General features: G+C 37.4%; 1 protein-coding gene across 1 annotated transcript; it reads left to right on the top strand.

Moving 5' to 3' along the window:
* The first annotated feature begins 5552 nt into the window (after window positions 1-5552).
* Window positions 5553-10638, top strand: LOC137709922 (putative serine/threonine-protein kinase At1g54610). Its single transcript, XM_068448903.2, has 7 exons — window positions 5553-6451; window positions 6572-6856; window positions 7764-8081; window positions 8389-8616; window positions 8951-9051; window positions 9136-9259; window positions 9981-10638. The coding sequence occupies exons 1-7, from the start codon at window positions 6131-6133 to the stop codon at window positions 10305-10307; spliced, it is 1704 nt and encodes a 567-aa protein (XP_068305004.2). The 5' UTR covers window positions 5553-6130; the 3' UTR covers window positions 10308-10638.
* The last annotated feature ends 3261 nt before the right edge of the window (window positions 10639-13899 follow it).

Raw genomic sequence — 13899 nt, 5'->3', positions numbered from 1 at the left:
TCTCCTTGAAGGAGGAGGTTGACACATGATGAAGAAGGCCATTGCAAGCACCAACGCCAGCACCAGCCCCAGCAATACGTCGTCGGAATCCGAGCACCAGATGAAGCTTCCCATCTTCCTCTCCCTCCTTCCTTCCCAAACTTCTGTGTGCTTTTGTTTCCAGAACTTGAAGAAATAAAATTAATCAATTGAAGGGTTTAAGTAGTGAGTTTTATGCCCGTTTATCCACCACAGATCATACAATGCAGCCAATGGGGAGTTGACACGTTTTGTTCAATAATGTTGTGATTCTTTTACTTCTAGTGGTTTTAGTTTGTCCCTGCTTTGTGGCTAGCAGTCGTTCTGTGGATTCTGCAACCCTATATGTGCTTCTAGTCAATTCTTTTCTCTTTGTACCAACCAATATGACGGTTTAAAGAATATAAATTTCTCTTAATCAGTAAGTGAGGTTTCAAATTCGATTCACATAAATAATGAGGACATACAATATCTCATTAAAGTTTGATCCTTAGTTTCAAATGATCTATTGTGTTGCTAATGCTTTCCCGTCTCCTCTGAGAGTAGAATATCCCTCCTCCGTGTGGTGCAATATCAAGCTTCTGATTTATAGGAGTTAAACTTGAAACCTCATGCAAGTAAACAGAATTATCACTAAATTTTAGCACATATTAATTACTCGTTTTGAAGTCCTTTGAAAATGACTAAAATCACTTTTAGAGAAATATTTTTGGATTCTAAAAGCACTTGAAGTGCTTCTTCCACCAATTATGTGCTGTTCCAAGTTCACTTGAGTTTTTACTAAGAATTGGTTTCAAAAACATTTTCTCCAAAAAGAATTTCAGCCATTTTTAGAAATACTTTCAAACAAGTTTAAATATTTGGCATTGTACAAATATATGATGCTTAAGTCGTATAGAAAATAACAATTAAATTTTTTTTTCTTATTTTGGCATTTTGACAACAGAAAGTTAAATTCCCAGCAAAAAAGAGAAAAAATCTCGACAGGCCCAGTTCACAAAACCAGAAGGTGAAGTCCAAATATTTGGGCTTCTTGATTGGACTGCTTGTAAGAAGTTTCGAAAACATCATTTACACACTGACTGAACCTTTTCACCTTTGTTTCGTAGCTCAGTTGATGAAGAATATTTAAACATGCGTTCAAAGTCCTCCTTTTTCTGCTACGATCGCTTGTACGACCCGACAATGTCACCATTTTTGACATTTCTTCTTTTTATTAAACAAAATAATAATGTTGTGATTTTGACTTTAGTTTTAAGGTGTCAAACTTTGAAATAGGAACACGTTGATATTGTGGTCATTGAAAATGAAATGATCATAGAAAATACAATTGCTTGTGATTAAATAGTGAGTGGTGAATTTATAGTTCAACAAGAATTGTTTAAAAAAATATGTCCAATAAATATACAATACCATTAAATGGTTGATAATATTTTAAACACAAGATCATCATATGTAATCTCATCTTTGAATTCACAATCACAAATAAGTTCAATATCACTAACATATTAGTTAAATTGATCCACGTTACATATATGCTAATCAATATAATTTTAAAAAATGTGATACGTTAGTTAAATTTGATACCCTGTTTTAGCTTCAGCATAATCTACTATCAACATCACCAACTTAATTTAATGACTGATTATTAGGTGTGAGGTTTTATCACAAAACATATCGATGATATTAAAAACCTCACACACAAACTGTATTCAAACACGGATCCACCTTGGGGCAAGGAGGGTCAGCTGACCTCCCCAAGCTTAGAAATCTTCCACGAAAGAGCTAGGCATTGCCCTTTGAAGATATGAGTTGCCCTAAAAGTTGCCTCCAATTGCTCGACGAATTCTCTATGGCACTGGGTAGGGCTGCTGCTAGCCTCATGCTTTGGTATGTGTTGCTACGGGCATCTTTCAATATGCTTACTCAGCATATGTTGGTATCTGTTGGCATGCTTACTCAAATATTATTGACTTCCGTCGACATACTTGCTCAGAAGCTGTTGGCTTCTGTTGACATACGTGCAGTATGATTAGGCAAATGACCACAAACCTTCCAAATCTCGATGAGATGCCAATTTACATATCATTTTGCCCAAAAACTTTTTCGCGCTTGCCGTGCTATTCTTATTAACTCTCTAATAATATTTCCAGATCTGCCACTGGCTGTATTTAGTTTTATTGCATCTTCGAAGTAAGACTTCATGATTCTTTAGAATCAAGATGAAAAGAACAAGAGAAGTAAAAATAAATTAAAAATATAGGTTTGGTGAATATACTCATCACTACAAACCGATGAGTGAAGATTGATGACATCCAACCTATATTTTTAATTTGCCATTCTATTCCACCAAACTCAAATGTGACTCACGCAGCAAGTAAAAATAAATTAAATTAAGCGGAGCAATGAATGAAATGTTTGATGTTTCTAGAAAAACCTTGGCATGCTCTGTCCTTTCCTTGCCCTTTTATTATTTTATGAAAGCTTGAATCATCTAGTCAATGACAGGTCAATTTTCCATTTAATCACCAGCACTATAAACTTGACCTTTAATTTGTTTGACTCAATACCATTTCTTTTAGAGGATACTATTCACACACTTATTTTTAATTTTTTTTACATACTTCTCTTAATTATCGACAGACAAATCGAATGAATTTAAAAATATCAATAGACAAAAATTAAGAACGTTGTGAAATCTCGTCTAGTGTCATCTTTTTATTATCAGTTAATCAGTTAGAATTTTCTGGTGTAGCCATGTAGGATGTAAATTTCGTCAGTTGAAAATACAATTCTTTACTAGTAGTAGCCATGCAATCAAACCACCACAAATTGACAAAATCTTGGTGCCTGCAATTGCAATTCTACTTAAATTCAACTGCAAGTTTTGTTTCTTTGTTTCTTGTAATAAATGTGAGTATCCAACCTATCTTACCCTTTTTAATAGGTTCGGTGGGGTTGGTAGAATTCATTTTCATTTCATTTTTGTTTCTAGAAACACGATTAGATACATCAAATGTTATAATATAATTTGTTAAAGTTTTTTTATCACACCAAGTTACTAATTAATTATAAGGAAAACTAATAAAAAAAGGTTTGAAAACATTAAGTTTTAACGATAAGAACAAAATAAAGGGTAAAGTGAATAGTACTAGAATTGACTTTTTAGTGTAAAAATATGATTTTTCGTTAAAGTGAATAGTATCAGGAGCTTTTCGTGAAAATTCTCTTAATTATATTGTTACACTTTGTATATCAAACTATTTCCGATACACTGAAAAATCTCTCAATTTAATGCTTATCAAACTATTAATTATTACTCATTCTTTATCACTTTACTTTTGCACAAAATTGGCTTCCTTTTCACTCTAGGTCGAATTATTCAGCCGTCCAAAACCGAAAGAACTACTTTTTGTTGTTAGAGTGGATCATTTTTTGGATTGGTGTTAATTTACCGGTTGTATTTGAAGTAGCATGAGGCTGAATTGGTGAATGTTACTTAAGCATTGGGGATATCGATGAGAGGTGTAGATCGATAAACAACGAAGAGAATGTCAATGTTATAAGAACCATCTACTTTTTCGGTTCTTTTTCTCATCCTGCAATGTTGTTTGATTATTAAAAGAGTAATGTTATTCATACCATATTTTTGTACTACATTTTCATACCACCGTAGATGACATTTGATGCGAACAAGCATATCATTTGAATTAATCAGATTTTTAAATTTAGTTCATTATTTAATAAACTAATAATTAAGAAAAACTAGTTAATTGAATGATAATTGTGGTATACGAGAAATCTTTTTCCTTCTTTTCCTTGGATTTTGCAAATTTTTCAAATGATGTGGCTGTCCATATCAGATGTCACCTAAGATGATATAGAAATGTGATATAAAAACATGATATGAATAACATTACTCTTATTAAAACTATCTACTTTCTAGATTACCTTATAAAAATCAACTCTGCACAAAATAAATCAAACCAAAAATTCAACCTCATGCAACTTTACTAGCATTTCGCTATAAATTCAGCCTCCCTTTACTATTACCAACTTGATTATATCAATCTAGCTATGTTTTTCATTTTTTTTTTTTGGAAAATTTTAACCGTATAAGAAATTTTTTATTAATAACGAAAAAAGAAATTACACCTAACTAACTAGAGAAGGCATAACCCTTACCCCTTATCGGCAATGTAATCACTACTGGGTTCTAAGTTTTAAATTATTATCCAATATGTCATGATTACTCTAATCAAATCGTGCACCTACTTTTCTTTTACCTAGAAATCTACTCATTATTTTAATGGGAATCCTAGAGGACTAAGAAAATTGATTCTTGTTGCACGCCTCGACTCAATGTCAATTGGTTATATATAAAAAAAAAGTTGCACGCATTGAGTCAATGTTAATTTGTTATAACTTAGGTTAGAAAAATAGGAAAATTAATGGAAATAATTTAAAAATTTTAACTTTTAATCAAAAAGATAAAAAGATATTGTAAATAAATATTACTAAGGATGATTTTTTAGAATAAAAATATCATGTTCGTTAAAAATAAATAATACCAAAAATATTTCGTCAAAACTCTCTAGAAAAATAGTTGTGAACTTCAGCTTGGTCCCTCGAGACCGGAGAGCAACTTTCATTTAATGATTTCATTGCTACCGTGTTGTGTCAGTCAATAAATACTGTTACGTACAACAAAACTTACACATGACAATTTATAAGGTATTATTAGATCTAAATGTTATGTGATGATAAACTTATTTTATGTAAAATTTTCTCTTTATCACTAATTTTCGAAGCAGTGGCGAAACTATGATTTTAACTTAGGTGGGACCTAAAAGTCTGATTTTGAAATGCTCCTTGGATCTTAGAAAAATAATTGTCGTGTGATGAGCAACTGACCACTGTTGTTTGAGTCTGGTATAATGTTGTCTGTATCATTCTTCTCTTTAAACCTAAACCCCAAGCCTCTTTGACTTTCTTCCTCTCTCCCTCCACTGATCCCAGACCAGAGCCCTCCTCAAATCTCACAAGCAACGAATATCTATAAGAGCCACGCATCTCAAATCAAAAATCTGATGAAAGAGGTTAAAGTAAAAGCGTTGGATTGGGAGTTTGGGACCCTAAGCCTATAAAAAGCCTTTGGAATTACAAGCATAACACTAAATTTTTTTACATGAAAAAAATGTCAAGATGAGTCTGGATCCATCCTGGTCTTTTCATGACTACGCCTCTGCTTGGGAGAGTAATTTGTATTGTACGGATACACAATATATATTGTAGGGGTACACACACAACTACTATAACGTTTGGTATCACTAATAGAATATCATTTGAAAAGTAATATGCAAATTTTTATATTATTAGCACGAAATGCCATGAGTTGCTCCTCTTGCCTTGTAGCTCTCTTGAAAAGTAGCTTGAGAAATGCTAAGGTGAAATTCTCAAAGTAAAATTTTTCGTCATCTCATATTTTTAGTACAATAATTTATAATATCAACACGAAAGTTATGCCAAAAATTATGGAACCACAGAGAATTCATAAAAAAATCTCAGAATATCTTCTTAACATTTATCAAGCCACCAACTTTTACATTTCATGTCACACCAGCTTTTCTGTTTCTTCCTTTCCCTCTGACACAACCCCCACCCCCGGGTCTCCCTCCCTCCCTCTCTCCCGCCCGCGGTAAATCGTAAAAATCTGCCGATTACATCCCCCAGCAGCACCACTGGTATTTCCGTTATTAAACCCAAACCCATGGCTCAATTTTTCCCACCACCGGACAAGGATACTCTCCCTCTCTGATGACAGACACTGAACTCCATCATACCGCTATTTGATTCCCGAACTGAATCACAAACGCCCTCTCTCTCTCCGTTTGTCCTTACCGCCGTCGTTAAAACCGCCACCTCCCGCCGCGGTTTCCATTTCAATTCGCGGACACGACGCCGTGTCGGACGTCATCCATGTGACAGTCCGTTACTGAACGGTAGTACGCGAGTGCTTGAAGAAACTGCCAGCTGTTAAAACGACGCCTGAATGCGATCGACTGATATCTTTAACCCCAAATGAGTCGCCGGAGCTCCTGCAGCTGAGACGATGGGGTGCGTTTTGGGCACGGAGGCCGCGTCTGGCGGGAGTACTCGGGGTTCCGGTGAAGCTGGGCGTCGTCGCCGGAGCATCGAGGAGCCATCCGGCGTTACAGAGCGAGTCGCGGCGGTTAGGGCCGATAAAAAGGAGGTGGTAGCGAGGCAGAGGGCGAATAGAGCGAATCACACTGGCGATTTCCCGGCGATCGAGCGGCGGAAGCCTTCCCCGGCGAACCAGGAAGGTTGGCCGTCGTGGCTCTTGGCCGTCGCCGGCGACGCGATCCAGGGATGGACCCCTCGGCGCGCCAACACGTTCGAGAAGCTCGCTAAGGTTCTCAAAATCGTAACTTTATCCGGTTTGAATTTAATTTCTCTGAATACATATATATTTTTATTTTAATTTATCTGAATTCTATTTGTTTTTATTAATTTTATTATAATTTTCGTTCAGATTGGGCAAGGGACTTACAGCAATGTGTATAAAGCAAGGGACTTGATTAGTGGTAAGATAGTGGCATTAAAGAAGGTTAGGTTTGATAATTTGGAGCCAGAGAGTGTGAAATTCATGGCCAGAGAGATCAATGTGCTCAGAAAACTTGACCATCCCAATGTGATTAAGCTTGAAGGGTTAGTCACTTCAAGAATGTCCTGCAGCCTCTACTTGGTTTTCGAGTATATGGAGCACGATCTCTCGGGCCTCGCCGCCACCTCCGGGGTGAAATTCACCGAGCCTCAGGTACATTTTTGATTTCGATTCAATTAGTACTTGAAGTCGATGCTTCGTGTTGTTGATTTTGATTTGGATTGGATTGTTGTTGGGTTTAGTGTGTATAAATCTTTGAATTGTTGGTGGGTTTGGAGGTTTTGAGTTGGACTTTTGGTTTCTGCTTTTCTGCGTTTTTTTTTTATCTGTTTGGTTTTGTTGTCTACTTTTGTTCTTGAACTCGTGCCCATGGTTGTCCTTTTTGTTAGCTTTTGATGTTAACCTGAGAGCTTTCTAGGCTGGGTTGGGTCCCATAGTTGCTAGTTTGGGATTCCAGATTTATGATTTATTTACGTCGGGCAAATCATATGATGTTATGGTATCATTTGGGGTAGGTGAAGTCGGGCAAATTTTCGGTTGCACGCATCACTTTATTAAAAAGTTGGAATTGGTTAGAAGCTCATGGAAGAAAGGAATGTCTTTAGTTCTTTTTATTGTTTTGATTACACGTGAAGAAAGAAGTTGAATTTCAAATACCCTCATCTACAGCTGAAGTATACCTGAAACTCCACTTAGATCAAAATTATACAAGTATTTGGTATAGATATTAGATTGGTTCAAGCTTCCTTTTCCTTTTCTTTCTTTCTGTGAGGTAGTTATGCCAAACTTTTGTTCACAAAAGAGCAACTGTTTCAGTTATATTACAAAATATTTCGTAGCTTTAGGATGATATTTGGGATTAAAATGGGGGCTTACTCGAAAAAAATTGATAAATGGCTTAAAACTGTATCTTACAGAAAGTAAGCTAGCATCTTTGTTGGGAGGCTTGTAGGTCGCTTTATGTGCCATTTGAATCTGAGTTGTGTGGCTCTTCATTTCACATGCATAGAAGTATGACATTGAGAGGCTGGTTCGTTTCTCAAGATATTTGTTATGGCAGGTCAAGTGCTATATGAAACAACTGCTGTCTGGGCTTGAGCATTGTCACAACCATGGTGTCTTACACCGGGATATCAAGGGTTCCAATCTGTTAATTGACAACGAAGGAATTTTAAAAATAGCTGATTTTGGATTGGCTACATTTTTTGATCCTGAGAAGAGGCAATCCATGACTAGTCGAGTTGTCACTCTCTGGTACCGCCCGCCTGAACTTCTTCTTGGGGCCACTTTCTACGGAGTTGGAGTTGACCTTTGGAGTGCTGGCTGCATCTTGGCAGAGTTACTTTCCGGGAAGCCTGTTATGCCAGGACGGACAGAGGTACTTTGTTTATAAGTTGGTGTTCTCTTTAGGTTATCAGTTCTGTTCCTGTTGATCGGTTATTCCCGGTTCTTGAGTAATGATGTAGTGCTCCACTCATTTGGAAACTGTTTTGCATTTTCACATTTGGTCCACTTCTACTTGTAAGTCCACCGGTAAAATACAATGAGAGATTATTCTTGTCTCGTGTATACGGTTTGAACTTTAGTATTTGAATCTTCTTCATTGATGCTCTTGTTGTTGTCATTTTCTGTTCAATCGTGTGATTTCAGTTTGACAAACACCGTTAAGTTCTTTTCTTGTGTAGGTTGAACAACTGCATAAGATATTTAAGTTATGTGGCTCCCCATCTGAGGAATACTGGAAAAAATATAAATTGCCAAATGCAACACTTTTTAAGCCACAGCAGCCATACAAGCGTTGTGTAGGGGAAACATTCAAGGATTTCCCACCTTCTTCTCTACCTTTAGTTGAATCTCTTCTGTCACTAGATGCTGATGGACGAGGCACTACCACCGCTGCTCTAAATAGTGAAGTAAGTGCCCTCTATAAAATTCCAATTTTTCTGAGGAAACAATAACTGTGAAGCTAAGTTTGTATTTTGAAAAGTAAAACATCACCTCCCATCAGAAGAAAAAGAAAAGAAAGGAATCATCACAGTGGTTAATTAGTTCAATGACTCTGTGGCATTCACCCATTCAGTGTCTACTGAAAATCTTCTTGAAAATTATGTTGCCAAAATAAAGATATATCACCGTCCTGGAGTTAGCAAGTGCTTAATGCTGACCGAGTTCTTTACAATAAATTGACCTGCTGGCTGTGCCAGATTTTTATTGTGTCTAATTGCATATTTGGTGATCTGGGTACAGTTCTTTACTACCGAACCTTTTGCTTGTGAGCCATCAAGTCTACCAAAATATCCCCCCGCCAAAGAAATGGATGTAAAGTTACGAGATGAAGAAGCTAGAAGGTTACTCTTTTACTTTTCTTCAGGTTTGCTGCTTTCTAGACTCATTTGAGCCATATGATAACAGATGATATTTGTTGTCCTCAGGCAAAGAGGTCTAAGTGGGAAATCTAATGCTGCTGAAGGTCCCAGGAGAGTTAAAGCTCGTGATCGAGTAGGTCGGGCAATTCCAGCTCCAGAAGCTAATGCAGAAGCTCAAGGAAACTTAGATGTACGTGAAGCTTCTCTCTCTCTCTCTCTCTCTCTCTCTCTCTCTCTCTCACACGCACACGCGCGCGCGCGCCCACACACCCATACCCACGCACTCCTGCACGGACACTTTACCCCACTCCTTCAAATTAGAAATAGCCTTATTATTTCTGGAATGTCATTTGGGCTCGTCAAAATTCTGAGTCAAACTGTATAGCCTTCTCGCCATATGCCAGTATGAACGGTTGAATTGTAAGAGTACCTTTCTTAGTTGCATCCAGATTTTATCGCTCTGCGTGTCAAGGACTTCTTTTTCACCTATTCGCTGCCGTATAGAGACATGAACCTGGAATTGAAATCCTCTCTAGTTTAAGATTAGGTTTTATGAATTTTAGGTTGAGCCTGACCTTTGACGTTTCTTTATTTAGCATGAACTGAACTTGATTAATAGAATATGGTGATGATCTTTTTGACCATGTCAATTTTCTTTAATATTAAGTAATGGGGTTGATCTGACGGTATTAGATCATTACATCAGTTTATATTGGGCACCATCACTGCTATATGAACATATCGGCCACAATTTTTCCTCCCATTTTGATATTGCTATGCTTTGGTTGGGAACGAGAGTAGTCACCACAAGGACATTCAGTTTGCGAACAGTTGCAGTGTCATGCCTTAATTAAGTTTGGATAGTACTTGTCTCTCAGCAAACTTATACTCAAATCTTTGCTGATTTCCAGAGGTGGAGAGTGAAGACACAAGCAAATGCCAAGAGCAAGAGTGAGAAATTCCCACCCCCACATCAGGATGGAGCCGTCGGATACCCACAAGATGCGTCACATAAAGGACCGCTCTCATTTCTCACGACGGATGCTTCATTTGGATCAACAATTTTCAACACAAAATCTTCATCATCTGTTAAAAGCATGGGAGCAGTTGGGGGGCCTTCAAGGAGGAAGAAAACAAATAGAGAGGACCCCTTGGCAGCACCACCTCGGAAGTTCATCCAAGCGTTCAACCCTTCCTCGATAGGGCTATCGATGAATTTATTGTTCAAGAGTAAATAATCGATTCCAGAGGTATTTTTTTGAAAGCTTAAGGTAGAGAAAGTATCATTTCTGTCAATCTTTTTTTTGCCCCCTTGAAATTAGGTCTCTGTCAAGCTTAACTTGGTTTTTCGGATTGCAATCTTTTTTGTTTTCTCCATTAATTGTTCCCATTTGTTGTAATATAAACCCTTATAAGCGTTTCGTTGTATATTCCACACAACTGAAACATCGGAAAGGGGAGTTCCACTTCTTCTGTACAGTATTTCATATCAAGTGCTTTTCTTTTTGACATTGATACATTGGAGAAGCTGTTCCTGAAGCAAATGAGAATTTTGGAACAACATTTTCATCCAAGGGTTTTTGGGGGGAATATAATTGCCTGGTATTAAAGCGTTTATGAGCAGAAGTGCTGTTTAGATAAGCGCTTTTTTATGAAGTGCCGTTCAGATGAGCATTTCAAACAAGCCCGAACACTCTGCAGCTTAATTATCAAATTAAAGTCTGCACCTTTTCAAAACTAATAACTCCCTACTAGTAAGAACAACATCATTTTCCAAAACAAACGTTATACACCGGCAGTTATGCGCTTGCCAAAGTCAATATTGAGAAGGGAATGATTTCGACACGCTTTGTTTCTTTTTATGCTTACCTCTGTTTATTTCTCACATTTGAATTGAATAAAGTAAAGGAGAATCGAAGAACATAAATAACAATATCGTTTTAGCCAGCGTCATAGCCAATTTTGATCAAGTACAATGACACCGTTTTATATGCACCGTTTTACCTAATAGTTGAGCCCAAAACAGAAAAACGCAGAAAGAAACCCCGTCCCGGTTCCTCTACCGCCGCCGGAGCACTTGCCGCCGATCACGAACCAGCCTCCCTGCATACTCCGGAGATGAAACCCAACCAAGCTCCAAAAACAAAAAAGAAGCAGACTCTGTCGTCCTCGATCAAACTCACAAAGAACGAATTCGCAGCCACCAAGGAAAGGAAACTGAGAAGGAAACCAGTGGGAATTTACCTCCACATGCAACAGTACCGTAACCAATACACACATGGAAAGTGGGGGTGTGAACACTCGAGTCGGAGCTCTACACACCTTCTGATAAAGTCGTGAAACACGGTGGAACGAAATGGTTGCAGATCAGATCAATTGTGGAATCGAGAGAGGGCGAAGCCAAGTGGGAGAGAAAGAAAAGAAAGTGATTGAAAGCATGAAGGTGGAAAGACAGCAAGAGAAGAAGAAAAACTTCGGAAATGGAAACTTTCTGATCGGGCCAAAGAACGGTTAAATAAGAGGCACGAGGGACTGGGAAACAGAGAGTAGACAGAGGGGGATCATGAAAAGAAAAGGGCAAGGGGCTGCCACCGACCATGGCCAAAGCCAAGGCCGGCGGTTGAACGAGGTGCCAGAATTGGAAGCACTCACACAAAGTGAGAAAACCTCTCATGCAAGGAGAAAGGACTCGCCAAACAGAGGAGAAAAATAAGCAACTAACTTGAATATCGCAGCATAAATAGCTTCTAGTATCATTGTCAAAACCAATTACTACACGCGTGATGCAATCATATAAACATGATTGTGCTTTTAAATTAGAAAAAACTAATAAAAAGAGTTTCAAACTTTGAATCTTGACCAAAAAAATCTTAATAACTTTATTTTATGGTTAGAATAAACTTATTTCAAAACTTTGAATCTTAACAACTTTATTTAATGGTTAGGACAAATCCAACATCAAACTATCTTAATAAAATTGGCCCAAACAACGAGTTCTTTTATTTTGCCCCTGACGACAAGCCTTTTGCTGTTTATTTGGTTCGTTTCACGCTGGAAACACAACGGCAGATGGTGGTTGTGTTCCTCTCTCTCATTTTCTTATTTCTAATCTTAGATTCTTCGTAAGTCTCTCAAACGGTAACGAAATCACCCAAGATCAGAGGTTACGAGTTCGTACTGATGCTCTCTTTCTTCTAATACAAGACCTACATGTCAAAACTCAATGTTCAATGAGATCGAGCTCTCCAAAAATGACATTTTTCCGGCGATTTTTGCCAATGTTTGACCAAACATGACAAAAGCAGTCCTTGACCCAAGAGGGAAATTTAATCCTCTCCTCATGGGCTTCCTTTCCATGTAAGTGCTTTCTCAAGATTGATACGTACTTATTTTGTTCTAGAAATAGTGACAGTGTTTAGTTCTAGAAATAGTGGCAATATTAAGTTCTAGAAATAGTGGAAGTCGCAATGTTTAGGTCTAGAAATAGTGTTAGTTGTAGTGTTCAGTTCAAGAAATAGTGGTAATATTCAGTTCTAGAAATAATGGTCATGTTCAGTTCTAGAAATAATGCAGTATCCAATTCTAGAAATAGTGGCAATAGTTTGAGGGATATGGGCTAACGTCTGTTAGGGCAGGACTGGAAACAAATATTGGAGGGTTGCGTGTTGGACTTTTTTTCCCAGCCCATGGGTCTTTAATATTTAGGCTTGTTGTATGTAATTTGTATCATTTTCATTAAATAAAGTTATTAGGATGATTTTGGTTAAGAAAAAGTTTGGAGTAGTCATTTTCATTAAAGATTCATTTAAATTAATAATCAAATGGCTGGATATATTTATTTTTTTTGGAAATGATAATTCATTATCATAAACAAGGGTACAAAAAATGCTCCAAATACAAAGTGAAGCACATTACGTATGGATCAACCAAACAACAAAATAATGAGCCCAAAACAAAGGTTTAGGCTCAAAATATAACAAACCCTAGGAACTCTAATTACTCCTTCCCGCAGGAACCGCCCCCATCAACAACCTAGGAAGAGACAAAAAGCAAGGCTTGACAAAAGATCTGTAGAGGATGGGGTTGAAATTTCGTACTCAAGCCAACCTACGTCATTTTCAATTGGTCAGAAGTAAGAGTCAAAATTGACCTTTGATCCATCCGACCGACCACTGTAGACTCGAAGTTCACAAGTGCAGTAAGGGTGTGGATGAACACCAACGGCATGCAAAGTGGGAGCATAAATCGAAAAATCTAGGTCATGCGAGCCGAGGATGAAAGGAGAGCTGAGTATTGGGGGGTGTTAAAATTAAAGTGGTTTTTTCTACAATGACTTCCCAACGTATATTAATTCCTTAATTGTGGGCATGTGGCTGGCTTGGGAACCCACACTTTTTCATGGTGTAGAGGCGTAGAGGCACCCTTAATGTTTTTGGAAGCATTTTTGCTCACCATAAATTTTGGTGTATATTCATCAGACACCTAATCATTTGTCATGTGTTATTTCACTTAATCTTAGTTAATTATTTTACAAAATTGAAAAATTAACATTTAATGTAAAAGTTAATTAGAGTTAGTTGAAAAGGCACATGACAAATAATTAGGTATATGGTGAACATACACCATAGTTATGGTGGTGAGCAAAAATGCTCCCTTTGTTTTCCTTCCAGACAATGGTGTTCTCAATTGCATTGATAACTAGCTGCTGCTCATCTTCCGAGTTAGTTTTTCATCTTTCCCTTTGGTTGTACTGTTCATACTCTTGGTGAGAGTGTTGTAACTTGTAAGCTTATTTCTTTGCTAGTGAAAGTACACAAAAAAAATGAGAGT

The sequence above is a fragment of the Pyrus communis genome, chromosome 6 (assembly GCF_041283825.1).
Source record: "Pyrus communis isolate YQ-2024b chromosome 6, ASM4128382v1, whole genome shotgun sequence".
NCBI classification, from domain to species: domain Eukaryota; kingdom Viridiplantae; phylum Streptophyta; class Magnoliopsida; order Rosales; family Rosaceae; genus Pyrus; species Pyrus communis.
This window is presented reverse-complemented; position numbering and strand designations above follow the sequence as displayed.

Excerpts from the sequence above, each read along its gene's own strand:
- LOC137709922 (XM_068448903.2), top strand. The coding sequence starts at position 6,131 with ATGGGGTGCGTTTTGGGCACGGAGGCCGCGTCTGGCGGGAGTACTCGG. Across the intron at positions 8,617-8,950 it reads CCGCTGCTCTAAATAGTGAA|TTCTTTACTACCGAACCTTT; the intron begins GTAAGTGCCCTC and ends ATCTGGGTACAG. Across the intron at positions 9,260-9,980 it reads AAGCTCAAGGAAACTTAGAT|AGGTGGAGAGTGAAGACACA; the intron begins GTACGTGAAGCT and ends GCTGATTTCCAG.